The sequence below is a fragment of the Sciurus vulgaris genome (genome assembly GCF_902686455.1).
Source record: "Sciurus vulgaris genome assembly, chromosome: 17".
In the NCBI taxonomy this organism is placed as follows: domain Eukaryota; kingdom Metazoa; phylum Chordata; class Mammalia; order Rodentia; family Sciuridae; genus Sciurus; species Sciurus vulgaris.
The window spans coordinates 18,134,435-18,155,708 of NC_136478.1; the positions used below are offsets into that span (position 1 = coordinate 18,134,435).

Sequence of the window (21,274 nt, forward strand, 5' to 3'; positions counted from 1 at the left end):
CATTGTATATATATACCACAGTTTCTTTATCCATTCATCTATTGAAGGACATCTAGGTTGGTTCCACAATCTGGCTATTGTGAATTGAGCAGCTATGAACATTGATGTGGCTGTATCTCTGTAGTATGCTGATTTTAAGTCCTTTGGGTATAGGCCAAGGAGTTGGATAGCTGGGACAAATGGTGGTTCCATTTCACGTTTTCTAAGGAATCTCCACACTGCTTTCCAGAGTGGCTGCACTAATTTGCAGCCCCACCAGCAATGTATGAGTGTACCTTTCTCCCCACATCCTCGCCAACACTTGTTGCTAGTATTCTTGATAATTGCCATTCTAATTGGGGTGAGATGGAATCTTAGGGTGGTTTTGATTTGCATTTCTCTTATTACTAGAGATGGTGAACATTTTTTCATATGTTTATTGATTGCTTGTAGATCTTCTTCTGTGAAGTGTCTGTTCATATCCTTAGCCCATTTGTTGATTGGGTTATTTGTATTCTTTGTGTAGTTTTTTTTAGTTCTTTAAATATTCTGGAAATTAGTGCTCTATCTGAAGTATGAGTGGCAAAGATTTTCTCCCACTCTGTAGGCTCTTTCTTCGCATTGCTGATAGTTTCCTTTGCTGAGAGAAAGCTTTTTAGTTTGAATCTATCCCAGTTATTGATTCTTGCTTTTATTTCTTATGCTATGGGAGTCCTGTTGAGGAAGTCTGGTCCTAGGCCGATATGTTGAAGATTTGGACCTACTTTTTCTTCTATAATCTGCAGGGTCTCTGGTCTGATTCCGAGGTCCTTGATCCATTGTGAGTTGATTTTTGTGCAGGGTGAGAGATCAGGGTTTAGTTTCATTCTATTGCATATGGATTTCCAGTTTTCCCAGCACCATTTGTTGAAGAGGCTATCTTTTCTCCATTGCATATTTTTGGCCCCTTTGTCTAGTATTAGAAAATTGTATTTATTTGGGTTTGTGTCCGTGTCCTCTATTCTGTACCATTGATCTACCTTTCTATTTTGGTGCTAATACCATGCCGTTTTTGTTACTATTGCTTTGTAGTAGAGTTGAAGATCTGGTATTGCGATACACCCCCCCCCCCCTTCACTCTTTCTGCTAAGGATTGCTTTAGCTATTCTGGGTTTCTTATTCTTCCAGATGAATTTCATAATTGCTTGCTCTATTTCTGTAAGGTACGTCATTGGGATTTTAATTGGAATTGCATTGAATCTGTATAGCACTTTTGGTAGTATGGCCATTTTGACAGTATTAATTCTTCCTATCCAAGAACATGGGAGATCCTTCCATCTTCTAAGGTTTTCTTTAATTTCTTTCTTTAGTGTTTTGTAGTTCTCATTGTAGAGGTCTTTCACCTCTTTTGTGAGATTGATTCCCAAGTATTTTATTTTTTTTGAGGCTATTGTGAATGGGGTAGTTTTCCTAATTATTCTTTCCAAAGATTCATCACTTATGTATAAAAATGCATTAGATTTATGTGCATTGATCTTATATCCCGCTACTTTACTGAATTCACTTCTGAGTTCTAAAAGTTTTCTGGTGAAATTTCCTGGTTCCTCTAAGTATATAATCATATCATCAGCAAATAGGGATAGTTTGAGTTCTTCTTTTCCTATTCGTATCCCTTTAATTTCTTTGGTCTGTCTAATTGCTCTGGCTAGAGTTTCAAGGACGATATTGAATAGAAGTGGTGAAAGAGGGCATCCCTGCCTTGTTCCAGTTTTTAGGGGGAATGCTTTCAGTTTTTCACCATTTAGAATGATATTAGCCATGGGCTTAGCATAGATGGCCTTTACAATGTTAAGGAATGTTCCCACTGTCCCTATTTTTTCTAGTGTTTTGAGCATGAAGGGATGCTGTATTTTATCAAATGCTTTTTCTGCATCTATTGAAATAATCATGTGATTCTTGACTTTAAGTCTATTGATATGGTGAATTACATTTATTGATTTCGGATGTTGAACCAAAGACAGGGTATCATTAAGTTGCTTAGGACCTTCTCGCTAAGTTGGTGAGGCTGGTCTTAAACTTGAGATCCTCTTGCATCAGCCTCCCAGTCACTGGGATTACAGGCATGTGCCACCACATCTGGCCTCTTTTTATGTACTTATTGACTGTTGTATATCTTCTTTAGAGAGAGATATAGATAAATCCTTTGTTCATTTTTTAATCAGGTTTTTCTGTTATTGAATTGTAGGAGTTCTATATATATCCTGGATATTAACCCATCATCATATATATAATTTGTACATATTTTCTCTCATGAGTTTCCATTGCCATTTTACTGTGTTTAATGTCCATTAATATACAAAAGTTTTTAATTTTGATGAAGTCCATTTCATTTATATTTTTTGTTGCTTGTGCTTTTGGTATCATATTCAAGAAATCATTACCAGATTCAATTTTATGAAACTTTCCCTTATGTTTTCTTCTACAAGGCCTTATGGTTTTTTTTAACCCTAATTAACCCTTTTGACCTGGGGTTAATTTTTGTATATGTATAAGGTATAACTTTGTTCTTTGCTTGTGGTTACCCGGAGGTCCCATCACTATTTGTTGTAAAAGCTGCCATTTCCTCATGAATGATCTTAGTATCTTTATCATAATCAGTTACCTCTTTATGTAAGGGTTTATTTCTGGGCTCCATGTCCATTTTATTTCATTGGTGTATATATGTATCTTTATGCCAGTACTACCCTGTTTGATTAGTGTAGCTTTGTACTGAGTTTTGAAATATGGAATTATGAGACTTCCAGTTTCTTCTTTTTGAAGATTGTTTTAGCTACTCAGTGTCCTTTGAGATTCCATGTAGATTTTTCTGTTTTTGTAAAATACATCATTGAGAGTTTTTTCCCGATAGACAGTATTGGGGATTGAACCCAGGGGCACTTTACCATTGGCCTACATTCCCAGTCCTTTTATCTTTTTTATTTCTTTGTTTTGAGACAGGGTCTCACTAAGTTGCTGAGGCAGGTCTTGAATTTATGGATCCTCCTGCCTTGTCCTCCTCAGTCTCTGGAATTACAGGCATGTGCCACCATACCTGACTTGTCATTGGGATTTTGATAGGGATGACATTGAATCTGTACATTGCTTTGGGAGTTATTGACATCCTAAATAAGATTAAGTCTTCCAAACCATAAACAAGGGCTGTCTTTATATTGTGTCTTTAATTTGTTTTAGTAACACTATATTGTTTTCAGTTTGTATTTGGCCTTCTTATGTTTATTTTTAAATAGTAACTTTTTAGCTCTAACAGATTGTGTGTGTGTGTGTGTGTGTGTGTGTATGTGTATGTATGTGTGGTGGTTAGAGTGATCTCTTGTCACCTGTGAACAGAGATGGTTTTATTTCCTCTTTTCCAATTTGGTTGCTCTTTCCTTTCTTTCCTTTTTGATCTAATTGTTCTGGCTAAGAACTTTTGATATGTTGAATAAAAGTGACAAAAGTGGACATCTTTGTCTTCTAGGGTACAAAGAATTGTTAGAAAGTAGAAGCCTAATCTTTTTGTAGTTTTAGAACACCTACTTTTGTAAAAGACTTAGTGTCACCTAATGTTTGAAGAGTAGGGACTTTTTTCCCCTTGGACCATGACTCAGCTCTGGCCTCATTTGAGTATGTAAGTAGGGCTCCTGTATAACCGATTCCTGTGTCATTGACACCTGGAGGTGGCAGGTTGCTCTAATTGTGGGTGTGTGTTGGTTTCTTCTGGATGCTCTACCTTTAGCTCATCCAGATTCTCCAGTTGAGACAGGGGTTTGTAAGATTTCCAGGTACCTTCTAGGAAACACCATCCTACCTGGGGAACAGAGTCTACAGAAAGGTGTTGAGGGCTGGCTGCTAGAGGTAGAAGAAGCTTTTCCTGTTGGGAAGCTGGAGCAACTTGTTCTTGGCTTTTTAAGGTGCTGGGGATTAAAATCAGGGCTTCATGCATGCTACGCAAGTTTGCTACCACTGAACTATAACCCTAGTTCCCCAAGCAACTCATAGTTTAAATTTTTTTTTTTCTTTTTGCAGTATAGGGGTATGGAGGTTGAACCCAGGGGTGCTATATTGTGGAGCTACTTCCCCAGCCTTTTTTATTTTTTATTTTGAGATAGGGTCTCACTAAGTCGCCTAAGCTGGCCTTGAATTTGTGACACCCTCATCAGCCTCCTGAGTTACTGGAATTATAGGTGTGTGCCGCCGCCTGGAACAACTTGTATTTTAAGCCCAGGTGCCTTGGTGGAACCTGTGGTTCCATGGAACCACCCGTGGAACACTACAGAACCAGAGACCTATTGCCGGTGACCCAGTATAACTCCTCTTGGATGACCCTTGCCCTACCCTATTTGCACTAAACTTAAGCAATGAAGGGTCACCCAGGAAGCAACTTCAAATGTAAGCTCTCACCTTAGTGTCAGGAAACCTGTATGCCAGGAGTGGGACCATATGCTGCGTTGGGCACAGCAGGCCTGGGTTCCTCTGAATGGGACAAGATGAGTTGTTGGCATCCAGGTCTGGGAAAGCCCTTGCTATGTTGCACTAGATTGATGACTACAGGACCGTTGGGGTTGTCTGCTACTTGGTCAGCTGGGACATCAAGGAAATGGAGACCATTTTGGCAGCCTCTACCATGTAAAGTCAGGAAGCTGATAATTTGGGCTACAGTTTTTCTGGGAAAATGTGCAAGATTTAATTTAATGGGAATCCTGCCAGCAGGCTTGCACAGCTCCATCTTCTGATGATTCTTTTTTTTTTTTTTTTTTTTTTTTTTTTTTTTTTGTGGTGCTGGGGATTGAACCCAGGGCCTTGTGCATGCAAGGCAAGAACGGTACCAACTGAGCTATATCCCCAGCCCTCCTGATGATTCTTGAAGCTGGATCCTTCTGGCAGGCAGTTTGGGTTTTTCTGGGAAGTGCTAAACAGTTCTGTCCAGTGCAGTTTATATGTGAGGTCACATCTTTGACCTTTAAGGATCCAAATCTGTGTCCCAAATGCTATTTAAAACAAAACAGTGGCCAGGCACCATGGTTCACGCCTGTAAACACATTTACTCTAGAGGCTGAAGAAGGAGAATCACATGTTCAAGGCCAGCTTGGGCAATTTAGTGAGACCCTGTCTCAAAATAAAAGGGGCCAGGTGTGTAGCTTAGTGATAGAACACTTGCCTGGTATGTGCAGGGCCCTGGGTGGATTTAGCGCCACTAAAAATGAATCAAAAAACCCCAAAAGATGTGTTTTATTTGAGCCATGGAGTTCCCTCTTGGAAGTCTCATTCCTTTTCCTTTCCCCCTCCTTTCTCTTAAACCCTGTGGGTTAGGTTATCAGGACCATGTGTTGGTCTGTCTTTGTCTGGTCTCTACCCAGCATGATGCTGTTTTGAGAGGAAGATGTTTGGGTCAGAGCCTTCCCTTCCTGACTGGTCCTCTATTTGAGTGACAGAGGCTTCTTTCCAAAATATGGAGGTACAGCCAGCCAGAGAAAAGCAAAAGGACATTTATTGCAGATGAAGGATTATCAGGGGCAGAGATACCATGGTGTGTGGACCTTGGGAGTGTTAGAGTTAGGAAACAGGTACATAAGTATGTGGAGCACAAGGGGACGGGAAGAAAGAGTCCAAGATGTAGAAATATTTGTGGAAAGATTCCTTGCAAAATTATAACAGGGACAGTCAGAATGTGAATGTATAACCATTTGGAAAAAGACAAATTGGGGCAATCCTATGTAATTACTTTCTTCTTTTAGTACAGGGATTGAACCCAGGGACTCTTAACATCCCCAGTCCTTTTTATATTAAATTAATTAATTAATTTATTTATTTTGGAGGGTTTATTAGGGATTGAACTGAGGGCACTCAATCACTGAACCACATCCCCAGCTCTATTTTGTATTTTATTTAGAGATGGGATCTCACTGAGTTGCTTAGCACCTCACTTTTACTGCTTAGTGCCTCGCTTTTTGTTGAGTCTGGCTTTGAACTTGCAATCATCCTGCCTCAGTCTCCTGAGCTGCTGGGATTACAAGCATGCATCACTGTGTCTGGCTTTATATTTTATTTAGAGACAGGGTCTCACAAGTTTCTTTTTTTATTTTTATTTTTAACTTTTTATTTTGAAATAATTATAGATTTATACAAGTTGTACAAATAATATAGGAAAATCTCATGTACTATTCATTCAGCTTGCCCCAAGAGATACATTATAGTAACTATAGCTACTTAAAACCAGGAAATCTTTTTTTACAATTTTTTTCATACATGTATATGGGATAATAATGTCTGTCTCATTCTACCATCCTTTCCATCCCCACCACCCCACCCCTCCCCTCACTGCCCTCTGCATAATCCAAAGTTCCTTCATTCTTTGCTACCCACCCACCCCACTATGGATCAGCATTCTCTTATCAGAGAAAACATTTGGCCTTTAGTTTTTTGGGATTGGCTTATTTCACTTAGCATGATATTCTCTAGTTCCATCCATTTACCTAAAAATGCAATAATTTCATTCTTCTTTAAGGCTAAGTAATATTCCATTGTGTATATGTACCACATTTTCTTTCTTTTTTTTTTTTGACGTTTAATTATCACTTTCTTTTTTCTTTTTCTTTTATTGTAAACAAATGGGATACATGTTGTTTCTCTGTTTGTACATGGCGTAAAGGCACACCATTTGTGTAATCATAAATTTACATAGGGTAATGTTGTTTGATTCATTCTTTTTTTTCCCCTTCCTCCCACCCCTCCCACCCCTCTTTTCCCTCTATACAGTCCTTCCTTCCTTCATTCTTGCCCCCCTCCCTAACCCTAACTCTAACCCTAACACTAACCCCTCCCACCCCCCATTATGTGTCGTCATCATCCACTTATTAGCGATATCATTCGTCCTTTGGTTTTTTGAGATTGGCTTATCTCACTTAGCATGATATTCTCCAGTTTCATCCATTTGCCTGCAAATGCCATAATTTTATCATTCTTTATGGCTGAATAATATTCCATTGTGTATATATATATATATATATATACCACAGTTTCTTTATCCATTCATCAATTGAAGGACTTCTAGGTTGGTTCCATAGATTAGCTATTGTGAATTGAGCTGCTATAAATATTGATGTGGCTGTGTCACTATAGTATGCTAATTTTAAGTCCTTTGGGTATAAACTGAGGAGTTGGATAGCTGGGTCAAATGGTGGTTCCATTCCAAGTTTTCTAAGGAATCTCCATACTGCTTTCCAAAGTGGTTGCACCAATCTGCGGTCCCACCAACAATGTATGAGTGTTCCTTTTCCCCACATCCTTGCCAACATTTATTTATTGCTTGTATTCTTGATAATTGCCAATTCTGACTGGAGTGAATTAAAATCTTAAGAGTAGTTTTGATTTGCATTTCTCTAATTGTGAAAGATGATGAACATTTTTTCATACATTTATTAATTGATTTTATTTCTTCTGTGTCAGTTTGTTAGCCCATTTATTGATTGGGTTATTTGTTTTTTTGGTGTTAAGGTTTTTAGTTCTTTATATATCCTGGAGATTAGTGCTGTATCTGAGGTGCACATGGTAATGATTTTTCCCATTCTGTAGGCTCTCTCTTCACATTGATTGTTTCCTTCGCTGAGAAGAAGATTTTTAGTTTGAATCCCTCTCATTTATTGATTCTTAATTTTACTTCTTGCGCTTTAGGAGTCTTGTTAAGGATGTCAGTTCCTAAGCCGACATGATGAAGATTTGGGCTTACTTTTTCTTTTATTAGGCACAGGGTTCTAGTGGTTAAGTCTTTGATCCATTTTGAGTTGATTTTTGTGCAGGGTGAGAGAGAGAGATTTGATTTCATTTTGTTACTTATGGATTTCCAGTTTTCCCAGTATCATTTGTTGAATAGGCTATCTTTTCTCCAATGTATAGTTTTGGCACTTTTGTCTAGTATGAGATAACCATATTTATGTGGGTTTGTCTCTGTGTCTTCTGTTTTGTACTATTGGTCTGCATGTCTGTTTTGGGGCCAATACCATAATATTTTTGTTACTACAGCTCTGTAGTATAGTTTAAGGTCTGATAGTGTGATTCCCCCTGCTTTACTCTTCTTACTAAGAATTGCCTTGGCTATTCTGTGTCTCTTACTTTTTCAATTGAATTTCATGATTGCTTTTTCTACATCTATGAAGAATGTCATTGGGATTTTAATAGGAATTGCACTGAATCTGTATAACACTTTTGGTAGTGTGGCCTTTTTGATAGTATTAATTCTGCCTATCCAAGAACATGGGAGATCTTTCCATCTTCTAAGTTATTTTTCAATTTCTTTCTTTAGTGTTCTGTAGTTTTCATCGTAGAGGTCTTTCACCTCTTTTGTTAGATTGATTCCCAAGTATTTTATTTTTGTTGAGGCTATTGTGAATGGGGTAGTTTTCCTAATTTCTACTGCAGTGGATTCATTGCTTATATAGAGAAATGCTTTTGATTCATGGGTATTGATTTTATATCCTGCTACTTTGCTGAATTCATTTGTGAGTTCTAGAAGTTTTCTGGTGGAATTTTTTGGATCTTCTAAATATAGAATCATGTCATGGGCAAATAATGATAGTTTGAGTTCTTCTTTTCCTATCCGTATCCCTTTATTTTCTTTAGTTTGTCTGATTATTCTGGCTAGAGTTTCAAGGATGATATTGAATAGAAGTGGTGAAAGAGGGCATTCCTGTCTTGTTCCAGTTTTTAGAGGGAATGCTTTCAAGTTTTCTCCATTTAGGATGATGTTGACTATGGGCTGAGCATAGATAACTTTTACAATGTTGAGGTATGTTCCTACTAACCCTAGTTTTTCTAGTGTTTTGAACATGGAGTGGTGCTGTGTTTTGTCAAATGCTTTTTCTGTGTCTATTGAGATAATCATATGACTCTTGTCTTTAAATCTATTGATGTGATGTATTACATTTATTGATTTCCATATGTTGAACCAACCTTGCATTCCAGGGATGAGCCCCACTTGATTGTGGTGCACTATCTTTTTAACATGTTTTTGTATGCAGTTTGCCAAAATTTTATTAAGAATTTTTGTGTCTATTCATCAGGGATATTGGTCCGAAGTTTTCTTTCCTTGATATGTCTTTTTCTGGTTTTGGTATAAGGGTGATACTAGCCTCATAGAATGAGTTTGGCAGCATTCCTTCCTTTTCTGTTTCATGGAATAATTTGAAGAGTATTAGTGTTAATTCTTCTTTCATGGTCTTGTAGAACTCAGCTGAGAATCCATCTGGTTCTGGACTTTTCTTGGTTGGTAGGATTTTGATGGCATCTTCTATTTTACTGCTTGAAATTCATCTGTTTAAATTGTGTATTTCAGTAGTGACCATTGTGGTATTTCCTTTTTCATCACAAATTTTAATCTGAGTTTTCTCTCTCTCTTTGTTAGTGTGGCTAAGAGTTTATCAATTTTATTTAATTTTTTCAAAGAACCAACTTTTTGTTTTGTCAATTTTTTCAATTGTTTCTTTTGTTTCAATTTTATTGATTTCAACTCTGATTTTAATTATTTTCTTTCTTCTGCTGCTTTTGATGTTGATCCGTTCCTCTTTTTCTAGGGCTTTGAGATGCAACTTTAGGTCATTTATTTTTTGACTTTTAATGTGTGAGCTCAATGCAATGAACTTTCCTCTTAGCACTGCCTTCATAGTGTCCCAGAGATTCTGATATGTTGTATTGGTGTTCACATTTGCCTCCAAGTTTTTTAATTTCCTCCTTGATTTCTTCTTTTATCCATTCATCAGTCAGTAGCATCCTAGTTAGTCTCCAGGTGTTAGAGTAGCTTCTATTTTTTATTTTATCATTGATTTCTAGTTTCATTCTGTTACGATCTGATAGAATGCAGGATAGTATTTCTTTCTTTTTTTTTTTTTTTTTTTTTTTTTGTATTTGCCAAGAGTTGCTTTGTGGCATAACATATGGTCTATTTTCCAAAAGGATCCATGTACTGTTGAGAAGAAAGTGTATTTGCTTGATGATGGATGAAATACTCTACATATGTCTGTTAACTCTAAATCATTGATTGTATTATTTAATTCTATAGTTTCTTTGTTTAGTTTTTGTTTGGAAGATCTATCCAGTGGTGAGAGGGTGTGTTAAAGCCACCCAGTATTATTGTATTGTGATCTGTCTGATTCTTGAAATTGAGAAGGGTTTGTGTGATGTACATAGATACTGCATTGTTTGGGGCATATATATTTACAATTGTTATGTTTTGTTGGTGTATGATTCCCTTAAGCCATATAAAATGTCCTTATTTTTATCCCTTCCTACTTAACTTTGGTTTGAAGTCCACTTTGTTTGATATGAGGTTGGAAACCCCTGCTTGTTTATGCAGTACATGTGAGTGACATGTTTTTTCCCAACCTTTCACCTTCAGTCTGTGGATGTCTTTTTCTAGGAGGTGAGTCTCATGACAACAAGCATATTGTTGGGTCTTTTTTTAATCCCATCTGCCAGTCTATGTCTTTTGATTGATGAGTTTAGGCCTTTAACATTCAGGGTTATTATTGAGTTATGATGTGTATTCCCAGTCATTTTGGTTTATTTTTGTTTTTTAACTTGATTTAGTTTCTCCTTTGATTGACCTTTCCTTTAGTGTAGTTCCTCCCTTTGCTAGTTTTCTTTTTTTTTTTCCCTTGGGGGGTGCTGGGGATCGAACCCAGGGCCTTGTGCTTACAAGGCAAGCTCTGTACTGACTGGGTTATCTCCCCAGCCCCTACATTTTTTTTTTTTTTTTTTCATTTCTTCATGGAATATTTTGCTGAGAATGTTCTGTAGCACAGGCTTTCTAGTTGTGAATTCTTTTAACTTTTGTTTATCTTGGAGGGTTTTTAATTTCATCTTCAAATCTGAAGCTTAGTTTTGCTGGATATAAAATTCTCAGTTTGCATTCATTTTCTTTCAGAGCTTAATATATGTTATTCCAGGACCTCCTGGCGTTGAGGGTCTAGGTTGAGAAATCAGCTGAGTTCCAAATTGATTTCCTTCTGTATGTAATTTGATTTTCTTTCTCTTTTAGCCTTTAAAATTCTATCTTTATTCTGTATGTTAGTCATTCTCATTATAATGTGCCTTGGTATGAGTCTGCTGTAATTTTGTACATTTGGGGTCCTGTAAGCCTCTTGTATTTAATTTTCCATTTTACTTTTTAGATTTGGAAAGTTTTCTGATATTATGTCATTGAAAAGATTGTGCAATCCTTTGGTTTGTATCTCCACGCCTTGGTCTATTCTGATAAATCTTAAATTTGGTCTTTTCATGTTGTCCCATATTTCTAGGAAGTTCTGTTCATGGTTTCTTACCATCTTCTCTGTGTAGTCGACTTTATTTTCAAAAGTATATATTTTGTCTTCATTGTCTGAGGTTCTGTCCTCTGAGTGGTCTAGTTTGTTGGTGATACTTTCCATTGAATTTTTAATTTGGTTTATTGTTTCCTTCATTTCAAGGATTTCTGCTTAATTCTTTTTTATAATCTCTGCTTCTTTATTGAAGTGATCTTTCTCTCCAATACCATCCTTTACAAGCTAACTATGTATTTTCTAAATCTCTTCTCTGACATTTCTTCTACTGTGTTGTCTATGAATTCTATTGTTCGAACATCTTGGATTGTTTGAGGCACTTTGTTCCCTTGTTTTTTCATATTGTGTGTGTGTCTTCTCATTTAGCAGTATGGAGCTGAGGACAGATTCTACCCTGTAGTTTTCTAGTGTCCATGAAGTCTTCTAGTACCTCACCTTTAAGGGGGAGATGGATATTAACAGTACCCAATGCAAACGATGTGCCACCTTAAACCAAATGGTTCTTATTAAGGCATTTACAGATTTGTCACAACAGACAGAAATGAAGTTTTCAATTATTGTCTACAACATAAACACTAAGTTTGCTAAAAGGATTTACCGTTTCAAATGATGGACATTGAGGGAACAGAAGTAGTGTTGGATGTGATGTTTATGAGGGAGAGGAAAAGAAGATAAAGGTAAAAATTTATAGTAAAAGCAAGGGAGGTTGGCTGTTAGTATGAGAGAAGTGAGAAAGAGAATCCAGGGAGACAGGTAGGTGAGAGAAAAAATATGTACAGATATTTTTTAAAAAGTAAAAATATAAGAATACACAACAAAACTGTTATATACTATTCAGACATCCCACCTCAATAAGTTGATGTTTGAAGAACATTTGGATTCAAAGATGATAGAGCTGTGAGAGAGAGAGAGAGAGAGAGAGAGAGAAAGGAAGAAAGTCTCAATAGAAAATTGAATGATTGCTTCCATTGGCTTTCAGAAATTTTCTCAGCTTCTCTTCTCCACCAATAGGTGGGGTTGTCTGAAGTTTGATGTTAGCTCCAGTCCAGTCCAGCAGGAGAGTTGGGTGGGTGAGCTGATAGCAAGATGCCCTCATACCCTCTTACAGTCTTCCAGCCCGTCATAGCTGGCCCCCTTCATCCCTGCATACTTCAGGACTCACTGAGCTGGAGAGAGCCCAGTTTTCTCCAGTTTCTTCAACCTCTGTTCTCCCCAGGGAACTGCCCCTAGTCTCCGACTTTCCACAGGCTTGCCAGACCCAGACTGGCCCACACAAACCCAGCTGCAATCTGATGGACCTGGGCTTTAGCTACCCCAGGCCCTGTCTTCCTGCAGTCCCAAGATTTCAACTTGGAGAGAGAACACTAGGGATGTGCTCAAAGGAGCAGCCCTGCAAAGAGGCAGCCAGATGGCAGTCACTACCACACTGAGCAGAATGACCTCAGGTGCAACCAGACCTGCAGGTACCCCAATATATATCTCTAGGCCCTGGCCTGAATCCTGAGACTGAGGTCTCCATGCCCTGAGGTGGCGGCAGCTGTGGTGGTAAACCTGCAGGCACTGACTGTTGTTCCAAGATGGCGGCAGCTGCTTGTAACCAAGCCTGCAGGTCCTGTGACAATGTACTTCCAGGCAACAGTGGGCAGCAGGCAATCTGCTGGCGGTCCACAGCTGGTCTGCAGGCTAAGGGCGGTCGATCGGCAGATGGACATCAGGTGGTGGGCAGGTGAGAGGCGGACAGACAGGCAAATGGTGGATGATAGGTGGTGGGCAGTGAGTGATCTCCTCTCAGAAGGAAGGTGATATGCTGGCAGACCCACACTCAAAAGGCAGATGAGCTGGGCGCTGTGGCACACACCTGTAATCTCAGGGGCTCCGGAGGCTGAGACAGAAGGATTTAAAGTTCAAAGCCAGCCTCAGCAATGGCCAGGCACTAAGCAACTCAGTGAGACACTGTCTTTAAATAAAATACAAATTAGGGCTGGGGATGTGGCTCAGTGGTCGAGTGCCCCTGAGTTCAATTCCCAGTTCCCAAAAAAAGGCAGGCGATATTCTCGCAGACCACAGGTAATTACAGTGGATGAATGGGGTAATCAGCAGAGATCAATGGGTAGGGATGACTGCCCCACAGAGAAACAGTATTTCCTCTGCTTGAGTCCTTAGTTATGGAGCACCAAGAAATGCAGCCTCCCTCTAGTCCACCATCTTGGATCTCTGGTCTCGTGAGTTTCTGAAGCTGACTTTCAACTTGGAATCCTCCTGCCTCAGCCTCCCAAACTGCTGGGATTACAGGCATGTGCCACCATGCCTGGCTTATAATTACTTTTTTAAAATATTTTTAAAAAATATTGTGGTAAACTATCCATGGAATTAACCATTTTAACCTTTTTTTTTTGTACTGGATATTGAACCCAGGGGCACTTTGCCACTGAGCTGTATCTCTAACCCTTTTCATTTTTTATTTTAAGACAGGGTCTTGCTGAATTGCTTAGGAGGGTCTTAGTTGATGAGACTGGCCTCAAATTCATGATTCTGCTACCTCAGCCTCCTGAATTTCTGGGATTACACTTGCATATCATTGCACCTGTCTATTTTAACCATTTTTAAGTGTATAGTTAAGCCACATTAATTGCATTCACATTGTTATGCAACTATAAGGTTACACCTCAGCCTCCTTGAATGGAGTTTTGAGGGTCTTGAGTATTCTGAGCACAACTACTGGTTGACCCTCTTGTGGCTAGAATCAGGTGTCATATGTGAGTTTCTGTTATTTCACTCTTAGAAAGTGATGACATATTTCCTGGGGGAATGCCTATTTCTTTGTTCATTATAAAAAGTTAGCCCAGCCTGGGGGTGTAGTTCAGTGGTAGAACTATATGCCCCTATACTATGAAAAAACAAAACAAAAAAGACCCAAAAATATTCAATTCCTTTTTTTGCCTGCCTCTCATGCCACTAAGACATCTTTGAGAATTGCTGTAGCAAGAGCCCTCCCTTGCTGAGGGTAACTTAGTGGCTTAGGCACCTGGGGTGGGAGGAGTAAGAGGTCTGGGGGTGCTCATGCCTCACCCTCTCCCAGTTTTGCATCATCTAGGAGGTCAGTGGTAAATGTATAGGGGATGAGCAATGAGGTTTTGTTTTTGTTTCTGTGTTTTTGGTACCAGGCATGGAACCTAGGAGGACTTTAACCACTGAGCCACATCCCCAGCCTTTTACTTTTTATTTTGAGAAAGGGTCTCACTAAGTTGCGCAGGCCTTGCAAAATTGCTGAGGCTGGCCTTAAACTTGGCAATCTTCCTGCCTCAGCCTCCTCCAGTTTCTGGGGTTATAGGCGTGAAATCACCATGCCTGGCAGGTAATGAGTTTTGAGATACTTAGAGAAGCTTTGTGTGAGAGGTCTAGACAATGTAATAGAGATCAGCCTGGCTGTACTTTTTCTATGTCCTGGTCCTTGCTGGAGTGGTTTGTCCTTGTGGGTTTGATCTTGTATTGCTCTGCTAATCACAACCTAGGATCAAACTATTATATTTAGGTACTTCTTAGAAATAGGTTCTACTGCCTTATCTGGAGCCAAAAAAATGTCAAGGGACTAGAAGTCATGATTTCAAGACAGTACTCTGAAGCTAAAGCCAGTGGGTCATGGTTATATACCCTACCTCTTGTTTTCTAGCTGTAAAGGCATTAAAATACTTTCCATTAGGAAATCAAAATGCATGGGCTGGGGGTGTAGCTCAGTGTTAAGAGTGCTTGCCAAGCATGTGTGAAGCTCTGGGTTTGATCCCCCAACACTCCATAAGAGAAAGAAAGAGAGAAAGAGAGAGAGAGAGAGAGAGGGAGGAAGGGAGGGTGGGAGGGAGGGAGGAAGGAAGGAAGGAGGGAGAAGGAAGGAAAGAAAATCAAAATACAAAGGAGGTTGTCTAAGAGCCACTAGTATGTGGAGTCTACATTTAACTGAGTGTGGTGACAAACACCTATAATCCCAGTGATTCCAGAGGATAGGGCAGGAAGATTGCAAAGCCTCAGCAATGCAGCAAGACTCTATCTTTTAAAAAAAAAAAAAAAAAAAAAAAAAAAAAAAGAAGGGCTTGGATTGTGGCTCAGTGGTAGAGTACTTGCCTAGCATGTGTAAGGCATTTGGTTCAGTCCTCAGCACCATATAAAAATAAATAAAGGTATTGTGTCCATGTACAACTTTAAAAAATGTTAAAAAGTGCTGGAATAAAATAAAAACAAATAAAAAGCTCAGTAAAAAGTTGGAGCACCTCTAGTACTATCCTCTCTCCTCCCAAAAGAGAGTCTACTTTCATTGCTTTTTCTGGCTTTTTCTTTTACCAAGAAATAGTTGAGAAGGGAGATCTATAATCACTTGATAATCAAAATTTTTTTGTGTGTGCTTTTTTGAAGGTACATGGGAATAGGACTCTCAGCTCAAGGTGTCAACATGAATAGACTTCCTGGTAAGTCACTATTGAATAGAACCTTTGTTTTGCCCTCCTGATCTATCCATTAGAGTCATGGCAGCAGCTGAGAGGCTGGGGAGGACTTTGTTGGGTGCCTATCTCAAGCCAAGCCATTGGGAGGAGGATCCTAAAGGATGGCCATTGGGCTGAGATAGTGTGGGCTTCCATTCCAAAAATTAGTTGACGAGTGATTTTTACTCATGGAATTTGAACTGTTTGCAGTGATCTGAGCTTGCCTGCATTGAGGATATACCTTAGTAGCTCTCGCTCTCATTGACTTTTGCCGATCTGCCTGGGACTTAGGCATGCACTGGGAGCATGTACTACAAGCCTGGTTCCTTTGTTACTACACTGTGTTAAAAAACTTCGATCTTTAAGTGGCTTCTCACGTGGAATGTGGTTGGGTGATCTTTTTTTTTTTTGGCGGTGCTGGGTATTGAACCCAGGGCCTTGTGCTTGTGAACCAAGTACTTTACCAACTGAGCTACATCCCCATCCCCTGTTTGGGTGATTTCTGAATAAATAGATAAAAATTAAGATATCTGAGTTTGTAGCTCCAGTTGGCAGCAGCCTTGGATTAGTGAAATGCTGTGGGGTCTGCAGATGGTCCTCCTCTATCAGCCCCACACCCTTTCAACTATTTTCTACCTAGTGGCTCATGCTTAGTCTTGACCTGGGCATAGTTGAGGAATCAGAAGCCTCCACCATGAGCTGATGGGTTCCAGATGATCACCCTAAGTCCATCTGTCCCTTGAGTGGCAGAAGTGACATGTTGTAAACTGCCCTGATACCATCGTGGAGGCAGGTAAAGTCTTTATGATTTTGCCCTCACCCTCTACTCTTTGTGCTGTGACACAGAAAAGGCAACTAGCTTTCTCAACAGGGAATAACACCTCAACTTTTATGTCTTTTCCAATTTATGTTTGATATCAATCACAGATTTATCTATAATTGGCTGATTTCAAAGACTGGCAATCTACATTTGCTTAGGATTCAACTAATTGTAAGGAATCTGACTTTTTATTTATTTATTTTTGCTGTGGTCTTAGTGAAAGCTGGTCTTCTGTTTTTAATCAGAATGTGCGTGGTAGGTTTGACCTCTTCATGTTGTGTGTTGCTATTCTCTATTATACAAGAGCTCAGTCTGCCCTTTGAACTTTTATTCTGCTTTGGTAGTGGAGAAAAGAGGCTTTTATGGCTTAATATATAAGTAACTATTAAAGCCTATTACTGCATGGCAGTATAAGGAATCATGAATGGTGGCTAAATAAATTTCTGTTAATCTTATAAGGGAAAAGTACACTGCCATAGAAGAATAAGGGGGCTCCTTGGGGACCGATTTGGAGTGATTTCTAGGATGTATTGTTAAGTGAAGAATATAAGGATTAAAACAGTGTATAATGAGAAGTTATGCTCCATTTGTGTACAATATGTCAAAATGTATTCTACTGTCATGTATAACCAATTAGAACAAATAATACTAATTGCCCAAAACCAAAAAAACAGTGTATAACATGCCATCAAAATGGGCACATCATGGTGGCATATGGCTAGCTACTCAGGAGACTGAGGAGAAGATCACAAGTTCAAGGCCAACTCAGTGGGACCCTGTCTCAAAAATAAAATAAAAGCTGGGTACAGTGGTGCACACCTGTAACCCCAGCAGCTCAGGAGACTGAGGCAGGAAGATCGCAAGTTCAAAGCCAGCCTCTGCAACTTAGAAAGGCCCCAAGCATCTTAGACCCCATCTTAAAATAAAAAAAGGCTGGGGCTGTATTTCAGTGGTAGAGTACACCTGGGTTCAATCTCCAGCCCTGCCCCTCATACATGCTATCAAATATGCAAAAAAATTTAAAAAAATGTATCTGTATCTACTTGTCCATACATCCATAGACCATCTTTGGAAAGCTACAGAAAGATTTGTAATATTGATGTTCCCTGGTAAGAGACAGATAACTTGAGAGGAGGACTGAGAAGGAAACTTTTTCACTTTCAGAGCCTGAATTTTCATTCTTGGAAATATGCTGTTTAAAAAATATAAATGAAGTTAACTGTGTGTGTTGATACTGTCTGTAATCCGATCAACTCAGAATGCCAAAGACAGGAGGGTTGTAAGCTCAAGGCCAGCCTTGGCAACTTAGACCTTGTCTCAAAATAAAAATGAAAAGGACTAGGAATATACTCAGTGGTAAAGTGCCCCTGGGTTCAAACCCTAGTACCAAAAAGGGAAAAAGAAAAAAAAGAAAAGAAGAAAGAAATTCCAGTGAAATAAAAGCAAATAGCCCTGTTCCTGTATTAATAAACCCCCATATTATCTTTCAGGTTGTTTTTTTTTTTTTTTTTTTTTTCCGGTACTGGGGATCGAACTCAGGGCCTTGTGCTTTCAAGGCAAGCACTCTGCCAGCTGAGCTATCTCCTCAGCCCCTCAGGTTGTCTTGAGATGTGGTATTGTGGGTTCCATACACTCATCCTCCTTTACTAAAAAAAAGTTTTTGTATTGCCCACTCAGTTTGGGGTCCATGGATTGAACTAGGCAAGGTGAGAAGTATTCAGGATCTGACCGAACTCATCCAAGTTAGCCCTGAGATGGAGCTATATGGAACCAACCTAGTCTGTTTCCCCTTTTCACAAGGTTAGACCTCTAACACCTTGGGATTGGTCTTGGGCCAGCTACTTGACATTGCTAAGGTAAACTATTAGGAAAATCCATTTTGGGCTCTTGCAAAGTCAGATTCAACCCAAACACAGGGTGACGCCTTTGGAGACAATTGATGATGTGTATTGGTCCCCACACTAATACATCAGGAGGAAGAGCAGCATTTTCCCCCCTCTTCTTATCTCTTTTTTTTTTTTTTTTTTTTGCGGTGCTGGGGATTGAACCCAGGGGCTTGTGCTTGTGAGGCAGGCACTCTACCAACTGAGCCACATCCCCAGCGGTGCATCTCTTTTTAGAAAGAGGAAGGGATTGAAATGTTCAGTGAGTGTGTACTTGTCTTCATTTTCACTCTGCCATCTGACTCCTCAGGTTGTTTCTTCCTGCCATATCTGATCTCTCTCTAATTATTCCATAGGTGGAAAGTGGGAATTAGATTGCATTTAGAGAGGGCTTCTCCCTGGGAATGATGGGTGCCCCTGGCTTTCCCGGGATTCAGGACTAGCCAAATGTCTATGCAGATGTAGCATGGGAAAGCTATGAGGCTGGTGTGGAGGGCATCCTCTCAGGAGTTATGGTAGGCCTGCTGCTTGCTAGTTATCCCATTGTTGAGTTAAGAAGATCAGACTCCTTCCTTTTTGATGCTTTTCTGGGGTTGATTATTTGTTTGTTGATCACACATTCTCCAAAACTGAAATCATCATCATTTATCAATAGTTAAGATGTGAAACTACTGTAGATAATTCAGTAGGGAGGTGGAATGGAAAATTATAGCCCCTCTGACCTTTTTGCCAACTATTTGTGATTCCCAGCAGACACTTGATTAAGCTGAAGGCTAATTGGGTTGTTCAGATGTGTGATTGGTGGGAGGAAAGTGATGGTGATCTTAACTGAGTCCAGACTTTGAGACTTTGGTGTTAACTTTAGATATAACTCCATCCTTGCTGACCACCTGTTGGGGCTTTAGTTGTCTGTAGATCAATGTTTGATTTGTCCTTATTTACTCAGAGGGGTTTTGGGAGCATTCACATGCCCCTCTGGAGAAGTGTATGCACATATATTTGGCATCTAGAGTCTGTCTGTGTTCGGTCACTGTCAACGGATCCACATGGAATTATATGGACACACCATGCTTGACCAACCTTTCTTCCTTATTGCATATTTGTATTTGGAGGAGTTTACTGGTTTGACTAGTGCTTACAGACACTGGTCTGTAAGATAATCATTGTTTATGTAAGTGGTTTTGCTTCTGGTATTATTATTATTTTTTAAAATATGTTTTAGTTGTAGATGGACACAATATCTTCATTCAATTTATTCATTCCTACGTGGTACTGAAGATCAAACTCAGTGCCCCACAGTGCTAGGCAAGCGCTCTACCACTGAACCACAACCCCAACCCTGCTTCTGGTATTATTTACAAGAGGTGTTCTTGTTTTAATTTAGTTAAGATGTCTGAGTTTGTAGCCCTTGTATTTTGTTAGACAAAACCATTTTTGAATGTTATTAGCGATATGCCTGTTTTCTTCAGATTTTTATTAAGTGTTCCAAAATGTCCTACTAGCATTTCAAATTGATAGCACATTGCATAAAATGTGTGCATTATGGTAAACCTCAACCATACTGATAATTTAGTCTTCCAAACCAGAAATGACATACACCTGTGTGTGTTTTTTTCAAGTTTTGCATTATGATTTATTTAAATAAATTTTGTATGTATTGTAAGACTAATGTTCTTTATACTGGTAACTGGAGTCCTTTTCATTTGCTAGCCTGGCTATATAGCAACAACATGTAGAAATACGATTGAGTTTTGTTGGTTTATCATGGGTCCTATAACTTTGTTGAACTCATTAATAGAAATAGTTTCTTAGTCAAACTGTTTATATTTGCTTGTGGTTGGTCATATTTTAGTCATCCTTTTCTGAGGGTCAAAATCCCATTTTTGCCTTATTCTGTTAATTTTATTTTTTTATTTTTATTTATTTATTTTTTTTATGCTGGGGACTTAACCAAGGTGTTTTCTATCACTGATCTACACCCCTAGCCCTTCTTAATTTTTATTTTGAAACAAGGATTCACTAAGTTGCCCAGGCAGGCCTGGAAGTTGTGATCATCTTGCTTAGTCTTCCAAGTCTCTGGGATTACAGGCATGGCATGTACTGTTTCATATTTGACAGCAGCAGGACATTTTTGAAGTGAAAGTATCTTTTATTTCTTCATTAAGGATAGTGCTGGGACTTGGTATGAATACTTGCTAAAGTGCTAGGTATATATCAGGTATGTGGAGATTCAAAGATGAATACCCCTTCATACAAGTAGGTGTGTTTAATGGATGGTAATGGTAAGGATGACTGGTTGATTTCTTGGTTTCAGTCTTGGTGTTGAGGACTGAAGACCAAATCAGAGTTTCCCAGATGGTTCTGGACAATGATACCATTAGGCCTGTGAGTATAGTCATAAGTTGTCTGGTGGGATGGGCACCCTGGGGACAGTTAGAATGAGCCATTTGGGGCAAGAGTCTTATGTTCCCTACCAAGGGCTTGGACTTCTTTTTATAAGCAGTGGGTACTTCAGGATTGTTTTGAGCACACACAAGGTGTGATCAGATTTGCTAATGAGCAACTAATTTACCTGACTCAGTATAGAGAAAGGAAGACCAGAGGAATTGAGGCTGGGGCTCTTGAACTGTAAAAACTGTAAGATCTCTGGATGTCAGGGGACTGCAGGAAGTGGTAAATTATGGTTTAAAAATGAAGAGACTCCCTTTTTTTGCCCTAACACACTTAATCAGAAGTAGATTGGGGGTTGACAATATAAGCTTAGTGGTGAGTTCCTCAGTTCAATTCCCTGAA

The 21,274-nt window shown here is 39.1% G+C and overlaps 1 protein-coding gene and 1 long non-coding RNA gene across 2 annotated transcripts in view; both read left to right on the forward strand.

The window, feature by feature from the left end:
• The window catches only part of RANBP10 (RAN binding protein 10), a 78,968-nt gene that overhangs the window by 16,655 nt on the left and 41,039 nt on the right, over positions 1–21,274 (forward strand). Inside the window, exon 3 of the mRNA XM_079119273.1 lies at positions 15,711–15,763. Within this exon, the coding sequence (XP_078975399.1) occupies positions 15,711–15,763 (53 nt within the window). The remainder of the gene's footprint in view (positions 1–15,710; positions 15,764–21,274) is intronic.
• Positions 10,684–15,037, forward strand: LOC306649087. The gene is made up of 3 exons (XR_013760572.1): positions 10,684–13,021; positions 13,070–13,395; positions 14,353–15,037. It is a non-coding gene; the product is annotated as an uncharacterized lncRNA (long non-coding RNA).